The 16793-nt window shown below is 52.2% G+C and overlaps 1 protein-coding gene across 1 annotated transcript; it reads left to right on the top strand.

Annotated features, from left to right (window-relative positions):
* The first annotated feature begins 770 nt into the window (after positions 1–770).
* LOC123352343 (POU domain, class 5, transcription factor 3-like) lies at positions 771–16389 on the top strand. Its single transcript, XM_044992281.1, has 5 exons — positions 771–1561; positions 7810–7924; positions 8554–8684; positions 14328–14492; positions 15700–16389. The coding sequence occupies exons 1-5, from the start codon at positions 983–985 to the stop codon at positions 15958–15960; spliced, it is 1251 nt and encodes a 416-aa protein (XP_044848216.1). The 5' UTR covers positions 771–982; the 3' UTR covers positions 15961–16389.
* Positions 16390–16793: the final 404 nt, after the last annotated feature.

Raw genomic sequence — 16793 nt, forward strand, 5'->3', positions numbered from 1 at the left:
AAGGAGGCTTTCAATTTCCTCATCTATATTTTTAGTCCCAGTGAATGTGACTGGGGTTGTTCTCATCCTCCATGTAAAAGCCCTGGGGGGGCTTTTATTTTGTAAATCCTACTAGATTCTAAGCCTGGCTGAAAGCTTGTGGCATCGAGTTCCACAGGCGAACTATGTGCTGCACAATACCATGTTTGCCTGTCAGTTGTCAATGTGCTGCCTTTCATTTTCATCAAATGTGCCCTTGGCCCTGTGCTTGGAGAGAGGGTGACTCACGGCTCCCAGTCGACCCTTGCTATATACCACTCATTGCAAATCAGTGCATGGCAGGGCAAGGGGTTGGCAGCCTGGCCCCAACTGCTGGGGGTAACTGACTAGCCAAAGGGGTTTGCAGTTGCAATCTGTAATGTCCCCAACTGGAGTCCAACCCACGTGCAAACGGCTTATTGCTCTGAATATCTAGGAGCGAACATTCCCCGGAGGGCTCCGGCCTTTTAAAACAGGATCCGAGCAGAATAATTCCCACCACCAATAAATTATGCAGTTGGTCGTTTTCATTTCCCTTCTGGATTGATGCCCTCACAAACCATGGGGAAGTTAGAGGTGGAGGGTGGGGGGGATACACGGAGTCTGAAGCTATTTCTAATCAAGGTGGTTGCAAGATGCTCTTCCCCGCCCCCACCACACACAAAAGAATCAAGTTCATTTACAACCCATTGGTGTCAATTGTCTTAAAGGGGCCAATAGCTGAGCCGGGGCAATTAACAGCAGCCCAAGCCGGTGGCGGGGCGGGGGCAGGTCTCCCCTTGGCCGGCCTAGGAGCTCAGTCGGGTCCCTGCAGCATGGAGGGGCTTTGCCGTGGCCCGCTCGGCCCCGCCGCTACCCGGCCCCTGCCCTGAGCCTGCCAACATGCCGCGCGGGGGCGGCCTCCTGCCCCCCATGGCGCCCTAGGGCGCCCAGATCCGTGCAGCGCCGGGCAGCCGGGCCAGGCATGTTCAGCCAGGAGGGGCTGCCCGCCCCCGCCTTCAGCCTGGGGCCCGGGGGCCTGCAGGAGGCGAGCGGCCCGTTCGGCAAAGGCAGCTACAGCGTCGCCCCCCAGCCGCCCTTCTTCCCCTTCCCGGCGGTGAAAGCGGAGTACGAGCCCCCCGAGCTGCCGGCGGGGGAGCCCGGCCAGGCCAAGGCCTGGTGCCCTTTCCCGGGCCCGGAGCCGGGCATGGCCGGGGGGCCCCCGGGCCCCCAGCTCCTGGAGAGCGGGCAGGCCCCGAAGGAAGAGCCCGGCCAGGAGAGGGGGCGCAGAGAAGGGTCCCCGGAAGCCAAATGCGCCCTCCTGCCCGCGGGCGCCTACTACGCCCAGCCCTGGAACAGCCCTTTCTGGCCCGCCCTGGCTGGGCACAGCGCGGCGGCCCGCGGGCCCCTCCCCGGCCAGACCTGCCCCGGGGCCGGGCTGTGCCCCGGGGCCCGTCACCTCTACCCCAGCGACCCGCACCAGCCCCCCAGCGGCCTGGGCAGCAGCGGCAGCTCCAGCGGGGCGGCGAGCGAGGGCGGCCACTCCAGCGAGAGCGGGGACGAGGTAAGGACCGCGGCCCCCCAGCCCCGTCTCTGCTCGGCCCCGCGCGGGTAGCGCCCCTCGGGGCTCCCCGGACCCCGCTCCCCGAGCCGGGGGCTGGCCCGGGATCGCTCCCCGCCCCCCTTTCCGTTTGCTCAAGGGATCCCCCAATTCTCCGGCTCATGCTAAGGGGGAGGGGAGCGCCCCCATCTCCCTCTGATGCTTTTGGGGGTGACCTTGTCCCGCACATTCGCTGGCAGCCCGGCTGCTCTGCAGCTGCACATCTCCCCTGCCGCAGCCTCCTCGCAGAGCAGCTGCCTAGCGGGGTGGCTGGGAAGGGCAGGCAGGTTTCTCCACGGATCTGTCTCCAAGGGCCAGACAGGGTGTGGCTGAGGGCTTGTGCTCCCCGGAGGTGGGGCCCACAAACCAGGTGCCTTTGAAATACAGTGGGCCAGATCCCTGCCTATTGTGTAAATCCGAGCCCCACCGAGTTGCACCTGTTAAAGATCCGACGTTGTGTGTAGACACATAGATCCGCTTTTAAAAAGCCCCGGGGTGCTTTCTCATGCTGGATATTCTTTTATGCAGACTCAGCTGCAGTTTGACTTTCCCCCAGAATGAAGTGACCGTTGCTCTGTAATGCCAGGGTAGAGATTTAAACTTCTCTTTATGTCTCACTCCAAAGAATCATCATTCGGGGGTCCCCACCTGTAACATGGGGAGCAAGAACCGAGCTCCCGTGGGAAGCGTTTTGAGATCTGATGGGGAAGTGCTCTGTAAGAGCTGGGAGTTGGTCCAGAGGGACGGATGGTGTGAGCCAGCAGGGGTACGGGATAGGCCCAGGGACAGCAGGGAGAAGGGAAGGAGGGCAGATCCCATGGGATGAAAGCTCTTTGCGTTGCAAGGGGGTTAAGTCACGACACTGTTGCGCTTTGTAGTGTAAATGAGGGTTCAGCTACATTCTCAAATCATGCTGGAGCTTCCCGACCTCTGCCTAGCCCCGTGGTTCTGAAGCTCCATCCATTGCTGCACATCACCAGTCTCTCTCTCTGCTTTTCTCTGTATTTTCCTTTCCATTTTTTATTCTTATTTTCCCATCTCTGCTTCTCCAGGAGCTCCCAGTTGTCAGCGCCCCCACCCTCTCCCCCCAGGGGATCATTAGGATAACCTGGTCTGACCTCCTGCATAACTTATCCCGGGAAGAGGTTACAGCAGTGGGCACCAAGGAGAGCAGGCCTGCCAGGCCCACCCAGACACGTGCCCAGCAGGGCTCGAGTCTAACCCCTTTAACCTAGCTAGCCTCATGGTTATGACCTCCCGCCCTCTTTCTTCCACGCTCCACCAGAGACCCAACCTTCCCTCTCCCCCTCAGCTCAGCCCGCTGAGGGCTTTGATGACTTTGTGTCTTCTCTGGGGCACCACCATCGTGACCACAGCAGGTGGTTAAAAGTGGCCTGTGGTGCTTAACAGTTGGGTCATTGCATGCTGGGCTAGCTGGATGTTCTTCAGAGCTGCTGCTGTTCATGGCAAGGTGCAGCATATTACGGTGATGGGCTCACATGGTGGGAGGATGCCAAGGCTCTGAAGCACGGGAGTGAGTCGGGAGTTCGAGTTCGCTAGGTTGTCACCCCCCCATCCTGCCCAGGTTCAGGAAGGAGGTTGAGTTCCTGCTTATGCAACAGTGGAGCACAATGGAGCTGTGCAGCAGCTGGGACCCACATTGGCGGCGGGGAGTGAGTTTTGCTCTCCACCACGGTTTACTGCATTGTGTGCATTTCCAGCAGGGGCATCGCCAGTTTGGAGAGGTTTCTCTTAGTGTGACTAAGCTGAGCGGCCCAGCTGCCCTAGGGCTGAGCTCTTTGGGATCCAGAGACCAGAAGCAGCACTTTCTTCCCATGCTTCCAGGGGGGCCTCCCGTTCTTACTGCCATGTTTGTTCCTCATGTCCACCAGACACTGGCACCTGTCTGAGCAGCGGCTTTACCATGGGCTCCCTCTGCTGGCTGTTGCAGAACTAAAATATTTGTCTCTGTATGATCCTCAGTGTGAGAGCTCAGTTTTCTCTGGGGACAGCATATGCTTCTGTTACATCTGTGCACTCAGCTCTTCTGTGCATGCAGCCCCTCGGATGCTGCTTTAAATATTTTCATCAGCTTGACAGTTATTAACATTTATTTTAAATGGAATTTTAAAAATCCAGATATTTAGATTGTGCAGGCCAGCTCCCTCCAGATTATAATAATTTAAAAATTGGTCAAATTCCTGACTCACAGGTAGATTATGCTAAATTAGTTTAAGCCAGAATTAAGCATGTGTATAGACTTAAGTGTGTCCATGCTGCTGTTTGCACCACTTTAACTAAATCAATCAAAAAAACCTGCTTTGAGTGGAAACTGGAGCAAACTGGTGTGTGTGAGGAAGCCCTGCCATGCCTTGGCAGATCCTCCAGAACGGCCGGGAAAATCAGAATTGACACTCCTGATATTTCTAAGGGGAAAAACTCTTTTCTGGACTCTTTGATGGACAAAAATTTTAAAGGGCACAGCCCTGGGTTTGGCTTAGTTTTTTTGTTAACTGCTGATAGTATCAGCACCTTACTGGGCCCTCATTTGGTGGGAGTGACTGTGTTTGCAAAAACCGCCCACTGCTCAGAAAGGCTATGAAATAATTAAACCTGTTTCATAAACTGCCCCACAACAGTTCCAGGTGGAGAGAAGTGTGTGTGGTGTGTGGAGATGGCAGCTTTCTGCACAAACCTAGAGTGCTCCGAGTCTCCTCTTCTCCTGCCCTGGACCTTGTGTTGAGACTTACACCTGGGGGTGTAACAAGCCATCCTTCAGCTTGCCTAGCTTTTTGTACCCCTCTGCACAGGTGGCAATGATGAGGCAAGGTGCAGAAAACTCTGGGTGCTGGGTTGGTTGCAGCCCATTTCTCTTCCAGTGTGAACTCTTAGTGGCCTAGATGAGTTGTGCCCTTGTGTTTTTTGGTTTGTTTTTAAAAGGGAGTTTGATCCTTTTTTGCTTTGTTGGGCAGTTGGGCCCAGATCTTCAAAGCTATTCAGGCTCCTAAATACACCTAGAATTAGGAACCCAAATACCACTGAGGATCTGCGTCTTCTTGTTCGCATTGAGAGGAAGTTGACAGCTGACAGTGGCTGAATCCAGACCAGCTGCCCACTGGCCCTCAGCTGGTGAGATGGTCTCAAACATAACACACCCTGGCACCTGCTGCTGGTGGAGAGTATTGCCTGGAGCCCTCTGCAGGAGCAGGTGTTAGACCTGGAGCACAGATCAGTGTGTTCTCGCTGCTGGCTTCCTTGGGGAAGAGAAGACCCAGCAGCCAGGTACAAAACGGTCACAAAAGGGAAGGGAACGTATGTGGCTGGTATACATGGGCATCGTTCGGTGGATGCTTGCCTACAGCAGAGGGGGCTCTGACCTCCAGCTCCCCCTCTACCTGGGAGTAGGATGGGATAGGAAGTAGTATAGGAGGGTGGGGGCCCTTGAGAAGGATGGTGCAGTAGCCAGGGTACTGGCCTGTGACTTCATGGGGTGGAGGTTCAGTTCCTGCCTCTGTCACACACTCTAGACCAATGTTGATACTGAACTAAACTGTATAATGAGCTTCTCAAAAGATCCACTGTAGGTGGGAGGGATAGCTCAGTGGTTTGAGCATTGGCCTGCTAAACCCAGGGTTGTGAGTTCAGTCCCTCAGGGGGCCACTTAGGGATCTGGGGCAAAAATTGGTCCTGCTAGTGAAGGCAGGGTGCAGGACTTGATGGCCTTTCAAGGTTCCTTCCAGTTCTAGGAGACTGGTATATCTCCAATTATTAATTAATTAACTAGCTCAAACAGAAGTTCTGCAAAATTCTCTGTTCTGAGTCATTCAGGCAATCAGACTATGATGGGAGAGGTCCCTACATAACAGTAAATGGCACTTCTCCTTCTGGAGCTGAATTGGATTTTGCAAAACTGCAGTAGGCAAACTCCAAACTATTGAAAATGAAGGCTCTGGTCCAGCAGACACTAGGCGGGTACATAACTTGACTCAGATGAAAAGTCCCATTGACTTTGATGTGACTACTCCTGTGCTCCAAGTTTAAGCACATGCATAATTGTTAACAGGACCATGGGCTAAAAGTGTATTTCTATTACAAACAGTTCTTCTTGGTGGCATCGAATCTTTGTCCTTTCACAACAAAACTGCTTCAGTGTAGAGAGAAAAGGTGACCCAGCAATTAGGGCACTGGCCTAGAATTTGAGAGACTAAGGCTATGTCTACACTAGAGATCTTACAGCTGCACCACTGCTGCAAGGTGTCCTGTGTTGCTGCTCTGTGCCAATGGGAGAGAGCTCTGCTGCCGGTATAATTAAACCACACCCAGTGAGCGGCGGGAGCTCTGTTGGAGATGCTTTTCTGCCAACCTAGTGCTGTCCACACACACACACTGCTCAGGGGTGGTGTTTTTCTTCACACCCTTGACTGATAAAAGTTTTACTGACAAAAGTGCTAGTGTAGACACCAGATTCAACTTCCGGCTCCACCTAAGGCTCTCTGTATGACCTTGGGTAAGCTAACCAGGGCTTGTCTACACTTACAGTGCACTGCACTGCTTAGTGAAGGTGCTACCTACAGCCAATGGGAGAGCTTCTCCCACTGGTGTAGGAATTCCACCTCCCAGAGAGGTGGTGGCTGTGTGTCCACAGGATGCTCCTCGACATAGTGCTGTTGGTGTAACTGCATTCAAATCCACACCCTGAGCGACATAGTTCCACTCACGTAAGTTGGTAATGTAGACTGAGCCTCAGGAGCTCTCTCAGTTCCCCATGTATAAAATAGCACTTCCCCAGTGGTTTGGGGAGGATTGAGACATTAAATATTATGAGGTGCTCAGACACTTCAGAGATGGTGGCCAGTGAGTGTCAGTGATGCCAAGTGATTTCATCTTCCCAGTTCATTAACAACATTACTGTGAACTTTATACAGACAGGCCAAAATGTTTAGGCTCACAAAATCCGAAAGGTGGAATTTTTAACAGCCTGGGAGTGACTTAGGAGCATAAGTCCTATTGACAGGTCGCTGCAAACCTGAGGGGGGAGGGTAGCCTGGTCAAAGCATTGCACTTCCACAACTCAAGAAAGCCACAGTGTGCCGGCAGGCAGTGCTGGCTGCTATTTGCAGTTGTGGTGGGGAGTTTGTGGTGTTCTCACCGGGAGGCTCAGTGAGGCCCTGGACGCCTACTTCTTTTTTTTTTTTTTAACAGCTTGGCTGAGAGTTTCAAGGCTGAAACTTCATAGTAGAAAAGAAAAACTCCATGTAAAATTTGCAACTCTACTAACAATTAGGAAACTCATTAAACAAGAACAAACCAACCACTTTAGCCGTTTAAGACTCTAAAATAAGAAGAGAGTAAAGAACTAGCAAGACAGTACAAGAAAGGCAACAGCTGTATATGAGAAATCTGATATAAATTAAAACAAAAAACATTTTGTTTTTGTTTTTTATCATGATTTTTACCCACCCTCTCTTGGGCAGGGCAAGTCGCTCCGCTGATGGTCCTGTCCTGCCTCCCTGCAGGGCAGGGTACCGCGGTGACTAGGGCCATCTCTGGGCTTGGGTAGAATTTCTCATCCCTGCCACAAACTGACCCTCGGAAGCGTATCCTGGCTGGGGGGATGGGAGGGAGGGATATTGCAGGGCATCAACACGCCAGCTGTAGCGCTTTCATTTTAAAAAGTTACTGACCTTCCCAAGCTTCCCTTACCAGCTCAGCTAATACCTTCCCTTCCCCCCTGCTATTCCAGCCCTGAGTCTCGCCAGCCGGGCATCACCCCGGTGGGTGGGAGGTTGGGGCTGAGCTGTTTCCCGCTGCAGCGGGCAGCTGGGCCGGGGGAGTCAGAGGGACAGTGTAGGCAGACAAGCCAGAGAGCAGCTTGAGGGAAAAGCCCGTTTCTCGGATCCCAGCAGAGCTCTTGGTTCAGTGTCAGGTGAAGGCGATTCCTTCTGGGATTGTTTGCCATCCCCCCGCTGGAGGATGCTGGCTTGTCCCTGCAAACGAACAACTGATGGCTTCACCGAGCCTGTTCACACTCCTCTCCCCTGCCATGAAAGCCCCGGTGGAGCCTGATTGCAGCGGTAGACCTGGGATCCATCTCTCTAGGGGTTGGATTTGCATCCATCCCTGAAGCACCTGAGTGAATCCACCTCTCTCCTTGCCAGCCCCCCACGGGCTCCTTTATCCCCTCTCAGAAACATTTTTGCTTCTTTTGCCAGGACACCACTCCCACCTCGGAGGAACTGGAGCAGTTTGCCAAAGACCTCAAGCACAAGCGCATCACCCTGGGGTTCACCCAGGCTGACGTGGGGATGGCTCTGGGGACTCTGTATGGTGAGTGTTTCACTTCCGGCCCCCCTCCCCCCAGCCCATCTGGTGCCTCTGGGGTTGTCTCTTGGTGCAGGAGGTGAGAGACGGGTGGGGGGAGGGCCAGCCCCTGGATCCCCACTGGTGCTGTGTAGCTCTTTCCCCAGTTGGATGTTCGCAGCAGTTGGAAGGGTTTTTGAGGCTCGTTGCAGTGAGCCTGTGTGAACACTGTGGGGATTCCAGGGGCAGCCCCAACATGATGCTGCCCTTGCTGCTGCCTTGAGGGAGGGGCTCACAACAAGAGATGGGGATCGTGGGGGGGAAAGCAAAATTCTGTGGGGCAGAGTGGGCTCCTAGATCCAGCTGTCTGGGGCGGGGGGAGGGACTCAAGCACCCCCAGTGCCCCATGAGTCCTCGCTTATGGGGAGAAGGGACAGAAGACGCCCCTCCTCCCCCCAGATAGCAGGTGAAGGGAGCAGACAACCATGGGGTGTGCAGTGTTGGGGGGAGGGTGTCTCCCATGCGTGGATGCAGCCCCCAGAGTCGTGGATGTCGTGGGAGGTTTCTTTCCTCTCTGGCTGCTGCGCTGGGGGTATAGGAGAAGGAGTCTGGCAGCCCCAGGCCTGCAGTGAACGGTGCTGCTCTCTCCCTCCCAGGGAAGATGTTTAGCCAGACGACAATCTGCCGCTTCGAAGCCCTGCAGCTGAGCTTCAAGAACATGTGCAAGCTGAAGCCGCTGCTGCAGCGCTGGCTCAACGAGGTGGAGAACAGCGACAGCCTGCAAGAGGTAAGTGGGGATGGGGCGGGTCAGACCAGGGCTTGGCTCAGCCCAATGGCCAGGACTAGCTGCTTCTGAGCCCTTAATGGGCAGCTATTGAAGTAACCTAGTCACTGGGCAAGTTCCTTACTGACCCCCGTCAGTCAGAGCTTGGTCCATGTCAGGAGGGCTCGTATCCCTTCTGCACGTGTTTTGTCCTTTCTGCTGTGACTGTGGGGAATGAGAACGTCCGAGGCCTCTCGAGAATCCTGCTCAGCCCTTGGCTTTGCTGACACCTTGGGGCAGTGAGTTCGATCAGGTTAGTTATGCACTGTGTGTGTGTGTGTGTGTGTGTGTGTGTGTGTGTGTGTGTGGAGGGGGGGCGGGGGACAGTATTTCCTCTTGCTGGTTTAAATGTGCCGTCTTTCAGTTGCATTGACTCGCCCCTTGCTCGTGTGTTACGAGGGAGGGTGGATAGAAATGCCTGATCTACCTTCTCTTTTCCTTTCGTTATTCTGCTTCCCCCCCATCATGTCTCCTCTTGCTAGCTGCCTTTCTAAGCCAATGTCCAAGGATGAGACTCTCACCCCGACCGGCCCCTGTCCTGCAGGTACAAGGTCAGGGCTGTGTGAAGAGGCTCCAAACGCACTGGTTTTAGCTGGGAGATGATTCCTCTGACACAGGCACTGTTGGAGACCCGGGACTCCGTTGCAAGCCCTGGTGTAGGAGTGGGTACCAGGGGCAAAGCTGTGTGAGAGTCTGGGCACCCGCTGCAGCCCCCAGGGTAGCAGCTGATTGCAAGCAGAGATTGCAGAGTTTTGTTAGCAGCTCAGTCCCTTTGTTCTTGCATTCAAATTTCTTGGGTGATGTCGCCGAGGCCTCCTGATATTTTGCTCTTTATCAGTTTTGTTCCAGCAGCTCCTCTTTCAACGCCTTGATCCTTGACCTGAGACGGCAGCTCAGGGTCAGGATCTCCTTGACATCCTCTGAGGCAAAGAAATTGTAACTTCTCCGCAACCGTCTTCTCTTTCTTAATTGCTTCCTTTACTTCCTGGTTAATCCAGCAGACCCACGGATTCTGCGGATTCTCTTGCAGATGTCTTGCTCTGATGTGCCTGGAGAATGGCTCCTCAAATTCCACTTTCTCTCTTCTTTGCCCCATCTGGTGTGGAAGGGCCTGGCGTTAGGGTATTGGTAGGGCTGCAGTTTTGTCACAGCATTTTATTTTTTTTATCCAATCACTGAGCAGTCCTGGTCAATTTAGTTAAAGTCACGGCTTCAGGAGACAGTGATTGTAAAGCCACTTGAAGTGGGAGGGTGTGACGTGGTGGGGGAGGTTAGGTCCTGCCCCTGGGGGTGGTGATGGGGGGGTGGGGGTGTTGCAGAGCAAGCCCACCCAGCACTGACCTCACAATGGCGGCTCCTGTCCCGTGGAGTTGGCCTGGCTCCTTGCTCTGGCCTGTGGGCATGGCCCTCTCCCCGTGACACCCAGCCTTGCCCCCTTCTTGGCCATGGCACCGCCAGATCATCTGCCCTGAGCTGTGGTGGTAAAAGTGCCTGTGCCCTGGCCTGGGTGGTCCCCTCAGCCTATGAAATCCCAGATGCAAAGAAAGCCATGGAAAAATCACAGTATCAGCGGCATTTTTACCTCCGTGACAAACCTGCAGCCCTAGCCATTGGCTATCGACAGACCAGTGGGCTGGCCTGCTTCCCAATGAGCTGTGACTGCACCAGAGTAAGGAGGCCTTGAGCTGACTTTTAGCAGGGAAGGTTCCTTTTGGGAAGGGAGCAGGGTAAGTGGGGACTTCCAGTATCTAGCAACAGCTAATAACCCTTGCAGCTGGAATCTCTCCATCACTGTCCCAACCCCAACCTGCCCGTGCTCCCGGGCCCTGTTCGTTGGCCCGGCTTCAGAGAGACCTTTGCCATTTGCATTAGCGGAGTAGCAGTATCTTGCATTGGGCCGCTCCAATAGTGGGGCAGATGTACTTGTAAATAAACAATTAGCCGATTGACCAAACTATCACGTGATGGAGAGTGTCCAACCACATGATGGTAGAAGAGTGGGAAGAACTTATGATTATTGTTTGATGGGAAAATATACTAAGATTCCCAACAAATATAATTTGCAACAGATTCTTCAACGGGCTCTGATCCTGGAGCAGCCAGACATCGCAATAGCCTTCAACAAGGCAATCGTGGTAGTTTTCTGCTGTCATGGGTGGATCAGGAGAGAGGCTCCCATGTTCTTAAATGTTATAGCCATAGCCAGTGGAGTGAGACTGGTTGGATTCCCATGGCACGAGGGCCTGGGGCTGAATCCGAGACCATAGTGTATATCTGGGGAAAACAACTCTTTGTTGAGCAGTCGCACTCTTCAGCTCCTTGCCTAGGAAGAGTTTGTGCTGACAGCTATTCGTGGGGCTCCGATGTAACTGCTCAGCTGATATGGGGTATAAATACAGGGAAACCTTCTTGCAGGCAAATGGGTTTTTCCACGCACACATTTCACTGACTGCAAAGGTTCCTTACTGAAGGAGGTGGGTATCTGGCAGAAGGTCCCTGCCCCTGGAGCCTCTCCCACACTCTGCAGTTGCCAGGGGCAGAGTGAGATTGGCAGGATGGGTCAGACTATTGGAAGATCATGGGTGAAATCCAGTTGCTGAGAACTCCCAGCACACTTTTGCGGCTGTTACTACATATGCTAATATGATTGGGGCAGCAGTTTGTGAGTCAAAGGGAGTTCAACCCCCAAACACTTTGGGAAAATATTAAAAGGATTTCATTAAAATATTTCTATTAACATTAAGGTTTTATACTTTTAAAAATAGATACAAACCCAATCAACTGATGTACATTTATACACACTTTATAAAGGGCTAATAAATGATTTAAGCACGCTACAGACATGAATACTATATGTTGTAGGTGGTTATATAAAAGGACCTGGTTGAAAACCACATTTCCGCTCCCCGTAAAGATAGAATGAAAAATTAAATTCTGAAACTAAATACAATTTTCAATTCAAACTGAAATGTTTGTTTCTGAAAACCTGCCAAATTTTCAAAATGTCAGAGTCTGAGGGGCTGGCTCCCCACTTTTTTGCCTCTGGACTTGATAGAATTGATATTACAGGTTTTCCTTCACTTTCTCCTGGTTTTTTTTTTTTTTTTTTCCTGTTCCTTTTTCCACTCTAACTTTTGAAAATGTCTCTGCCTTTGGAAAAGTTGCAAAGTAGGAAAAGGGAAGAGAGGAAAAAGTGGGGAACACCATCCATCCTATTGCATTCAATAGCAAAAAAAAAAAAACATAGGAAAACTCCCGGTTTGAAATGGGAACTTAGTTTGAAAACTAAAATCAAAAGTTCAATTTGAAATGAAACAAAACGTCTCATTTCATTTTGCAATTTCCCATAACATGGAAAATGTTTTCAACTATTTTTTTTTGCAAACCCCCCTCCCCCTGGTCCCCCCAAAAAGAAGGAAAAAATGGTTTTGATGACTCCCTCCATTTATTTATTCATTAGTACCGAAAAAAACACTTTTTTGGGTTGAAAATGACCGGCTCTAGTTATGAGTTTCAGAGGAAGACATTGGAAGCAATCATTACACTCTTGACACTCGATTGACCTTTTTATTAAGACATCTACTAGTCATTAACTTTTTAGAATCTATTCACATACACTACGGTATACAATTTAGTTTTTTTTTTGAATGTACACATTCCCTGAAAATGTTTGCAACCCTCAGAGTGTGTGAAACTGATTGATTATCTGAGCTGCATAAAATACCCAAAAATAAACTCTGTAAGCAATTTGGGGTGGGGACTGTCTTCATTAGTGCAAATGGTGGGCATTCGGAAATCATGGGACTATCTTAAAGTTCACAAGACTTTTAAAATAACACCTGTGGAGTCCTTTTTATTCACTTCCTGGCTTTTGAGCCTTTAGGGGGCTTCCCCCCTATTTTTTGTCTTCAGCTAGGAGGGCTCGAAACTTCCTAAAAAGGAGGGTTGGGGGGAAAGAGAGCTGAGAATCAAGTGTATTCATATAAACTCGAGGTGCTGGGGCTCAAACCTCGCTGGGGCTCAGGATCAAATCCCCAGTGTTGGCGACACTCTAGTCTTTGTATGGGCAGGAAGGAATGTTCTAATCCCGTAAACAAGCAGCATGAATGGAGTAAAGGGTCTGATCCTGTGAGCCCTGCTGAGGCAAAGAAGTGTTCCAGGTGTGGCGGTCTTGCAGGATTGGGCCCCAAACTCCGGCTAAGAGAGATTTGCGTGTCACTCATCTAGGATAACAGGAGATTCAGGGGATTTTTTAAAAAATTACTTTAACATGATTGTGTCCCATCAAATTGATTTTTTTTTTCCGTTTTGGTTTTTAACTGAGACGTGCCTGCATCTATTTTCCCCATCCATCATTGCTAAATCCCCCAAAGGCCTTGCCTCTTACCAGGGAACTCCCTGGGTTTTCATTGCACCATAATTGATGGATTATGATGGGCTTTTGCTATCGAGTTGGTTTCTGAGGATGTTTTCTCACTGTGCGAATGAACTAAACTAGTTTGGTCAAAAAGAAAAGCGGAGAAACAGAAATGTCATCACGTGCAACCATATGGCTCAGCAGCAGCATTTGAAGCCAAGCTCTTCCAGTTCCCCAACACAGACTTCTACCATTTGAACTAAAGAAGCATCTGTTAGCCATCAAATGCAGCAGCCACTCACGGGGATGTGACACCCACTCTGCCAGTAGGTTACACCAGTATTTGCTAGGCATCAGTAGAACAGTGGAAATCCTGAAGTTTAGTCCTGCGGTTTTGTGGTTAGAGTACGAGAAAAGGGTGTTGAGCTTCCTGGGTTCTATTCATGGCTTTAGGAGGGTTGATAAAGCAGTGATTGGAGAGCGGCTAGTCAAGCACATAGATCTGGTACGTTCTTTCTACAAAGCAGGATGGCTGAGTCTTGGATCTGTTGTATTAAGGTACATCTACACAGCAAAAATAACCCATCAACAGCGAGTCTCAGAGCTGGTTTTACACAGAGCCTCCTCCGCAGGTTTTAGAACCTGAGCTGGGACGTCCACACTGCTATTTATTAGCATTGAAGAGTGATCCTGAGTCAGTAGACCCAGGCTCTGAGACTTGCTGCCGTGGTTTTTTTGTTTTGGTTTTTTTTGGCAGTGTAGACGTACCTTTAAGGACCTGGGTTCTGTTCCCAGCTGTCCATGATGTGACTTCATGTTCCCTTAAATTTTGTAAAACAGGTGGAAAGATGCAGTTGTGTGGACTGCAGTGAAAACCACAACAAATCAAAATGAATGAAGAAAAATGTTATGCCAAATCGGTGTCCCCCTTTACTTTGCTTTTTCTACGTCTCTAAACATTGCCCTGTCCAGCCATTAAACAAACACAGCATTCAGCCCAGTGGGTGTTTGGGGAGGACTCCCAGATCAGCTGGCATTTTCCCTCCAGTCAGCCCTGCCTCTAGTAGCTTGGTGGGGGTGGTTTTCACTGATTTGCAGCACGTTGGATTGGCATCTCTCAGCCCTGGCCCTACCCTCTCCCAGCCAGGTATGTGTGCCCCGAGGAGCTGGGAACACTGTGGCTCCCCAGGGACGACCTGTAACCAAGTGCCATGGTTTTTGCGGGTTTGTGTCTTTCTCTTGCTTTCCAGCTGTGCAATGCAGAGCAAGTGCTGGCCCAGGCCCGGAAGAGGAAGCGCAGGACCAGCATCGAGAACAACGTCAAGGGCACGCTAGAGAGCTTCTTCCGCAAGTGCGTGAAGCCGAGCCCCCAGCAGATCTCGCAGATCGCCGAGGATCTCAACCTGGACAAAGACGTAGGTTTAGCGGGCGCTCCCCAGCGGTGGGGAGAATGGCACGTTCCGAAGTCGGGGCCTTAGGAATGACTCTAACGCCCCCCCCTTGTGGGGCACCTCTAAAGGCCAATTTAGGGCTGATGGAAATTTTTTCATCAAAACTATTTTTTAAGCAGAAAATTGGGTTTGTGACTAAACCAAATTATTCACAAAACAAGTCAGTTTTCTACAGGTGGTTTTCCCTTCAAAAATCCAGCAATTTCATTTTGGAAATGTTACCGTGGTGCCTCATGGGAGTTGTAGTTCAGTTGTTTCATGTCCCTGGTCTCTCTGACCTGGGTTTCCCAGCCAGACTACGTCTCCCATGATGCACCATGGCTAGGGAGGCCCATGAGGCACCACCTCCCGCTTCAAGAGTGAAGGCTGTGGTGCACAGTGGGTGATGTAGTCCAACCAGGGAGCCCAGCCTAAAGAGGAGAATGGGGGGCCTCTGGCACCCCAACTGCAATTCCCATTAGGTAGGCAGCTGACATTTTCTGGTGTTAGAATTTCTGCCAAAAAAATCTAAATTTTCCATTGAAAATTTAGACTTTTCTTTGTTTTGTTTTTCACCTAAATTTTCCACAGTGTCCCCACTCCCACTTTACTGTCCAGCTCTAATCCAGACCTTCGCTCTGGAGGTGAACGGCTAGTGCCGGGGTGGCCACACTCCCACTCAGAGGATCTAGCACAAAGCAATACAGCAGTAGGAGCGTGTTAGCACCAACTGCCCGCCCACGTCACTGCCCTCCCCGTGCTGGTCTGATTCATGGATGCAACGAGAGTGCACGTGGGCTCCTTTGGTAGCCAGTTTGCTGCCAAATCAGGGGGCTCCCAGTAGGTGGGATTAGACCCCAGACTGCCTCAGTTAGTCTAATCCCACCTACTGGGAGCCTGGTGAAGGAACGTCGCCCTGTTGCCTCATTCATGGTAGGGACCCTCTGGGTGCCATGGGCTCTGCAGAGCCCGTCCCTCCACCTGGCTGACCAAAGCGCCTGTAGGGCCTTGTGGGGGTGGAAAGAGGCAGAAAACATCCCACTGGAAAAGAGCTTGAAGCTCCCAAATTGCCTGGCTGCTTTGCTCCTTGCTAGAGGCGGAGCTGAGGGGGGCTCCGCCCCCGAGGGAGAGGTTTTAACCAGCTGGGCTGATCCATCCCCCCCCATTTGTGCCTTCTCCCATCTCCGCCTAGGTGGTGCGAGTCTGGTTCTGCAACCGGCGTCAAAAGGGCAAGCGGCTGCTGCTGCCCTTCGGCGATGAGAACGAGGGAGCCACGTACGACATGAACCTGGCCCTGGCACACCCAGCCCTGCCCGCCGCAGTGAGCTCCCAAGCCTATGCCCCGGCCCCCCTGGCCTCGCCCGCTCCCATCTACATGCCGGCTTTCCACAAGGGCGAGATCTTCCCTCAAGCTTTGCAGCCAGCGGTCTCCATGGGGACCAGTGGCAACTGAATCTGGAGGCCGGGGGCTCCCTGGGAGCTGGACGGAGGTGGCTCCTTGGCGGTGCTGCTTGGCCGGCTCCCCGGAGAGAAAAGCGCCCCAGAGATCCTGCAGCTGCTCCCCAGACGCCTGACTCGGGGGGGGTTGGGGGGGAGTGTTCACTGTTTATTTGCTTTTTGGTGTGAGGGGGAGGGGCAGCAAACCAGGCAGAGGGAGCGGCTCACCCTGCGCTCTGCAGTGAGTCCCCGTCCTTCCCACCCATCTGAATCGCTCCTGCTGCGAGGAGCCTGCTCCCCCCTCCTCGAGTTGATCTACCTATCCTGCCCCTCCCCCCGGGGGCGGGGCCTCGTCACTCATTTGCAAACGATGTTTTATCTATTGTTAGTTTGGAGAAGGAAAAAAAAAAAAAGCCCTTTTTAGCCATTTCTAGTTTTTAAATGATCCCGTCTCTGTGTCTCTCTGTTGCACTCAGCTGGGCTGTGCGAGCCCTGGGGGCCGTCACTTCCAAGGCCTCTTCGTCCCAGGCAGCCGTGAACCTGGGAGTTTCCAAGGAGCCTAAGAGAGTTAGTGCCCATTGTGTGCCAGTGAGAGCTGGGCCCTTGCGTCTCCTTGGCAAATGCCAGCCTGTGGCTCAGCCTTGCTCCCTGGGCCCGTAGACACACCTTGAACGGTCCCAGCTCTGTCTCAACCAGTCGGCATTTTCCAAGGAGAAAATGTTTCACTGAACAATGCCAGACCCGTGTGGACTTAATGTGCCTTCCCCGCCTGCCTCTAGGGTGCAAATGCTTCAGCTGCCTTGTCTCCTACCAGCCCCTTCAGGAGCCCCAGCCCTGACAAGCGTCCAT

Source organism: Mauremys mutica, chromosome 18 (assembly GCF_020497125.1).
Source record: "Mauremys mutica isolate MM-2020 ecotype Southern chromosome 18, ASM2049712v1, whole genome shotgun sequence".
NCBI classification, from domain to species: domain Eukaryota; kingdom Metazoa; phylum Chordata; order Testudines; family Geoemydidae; genus Mauremys; species Mauremys mutica.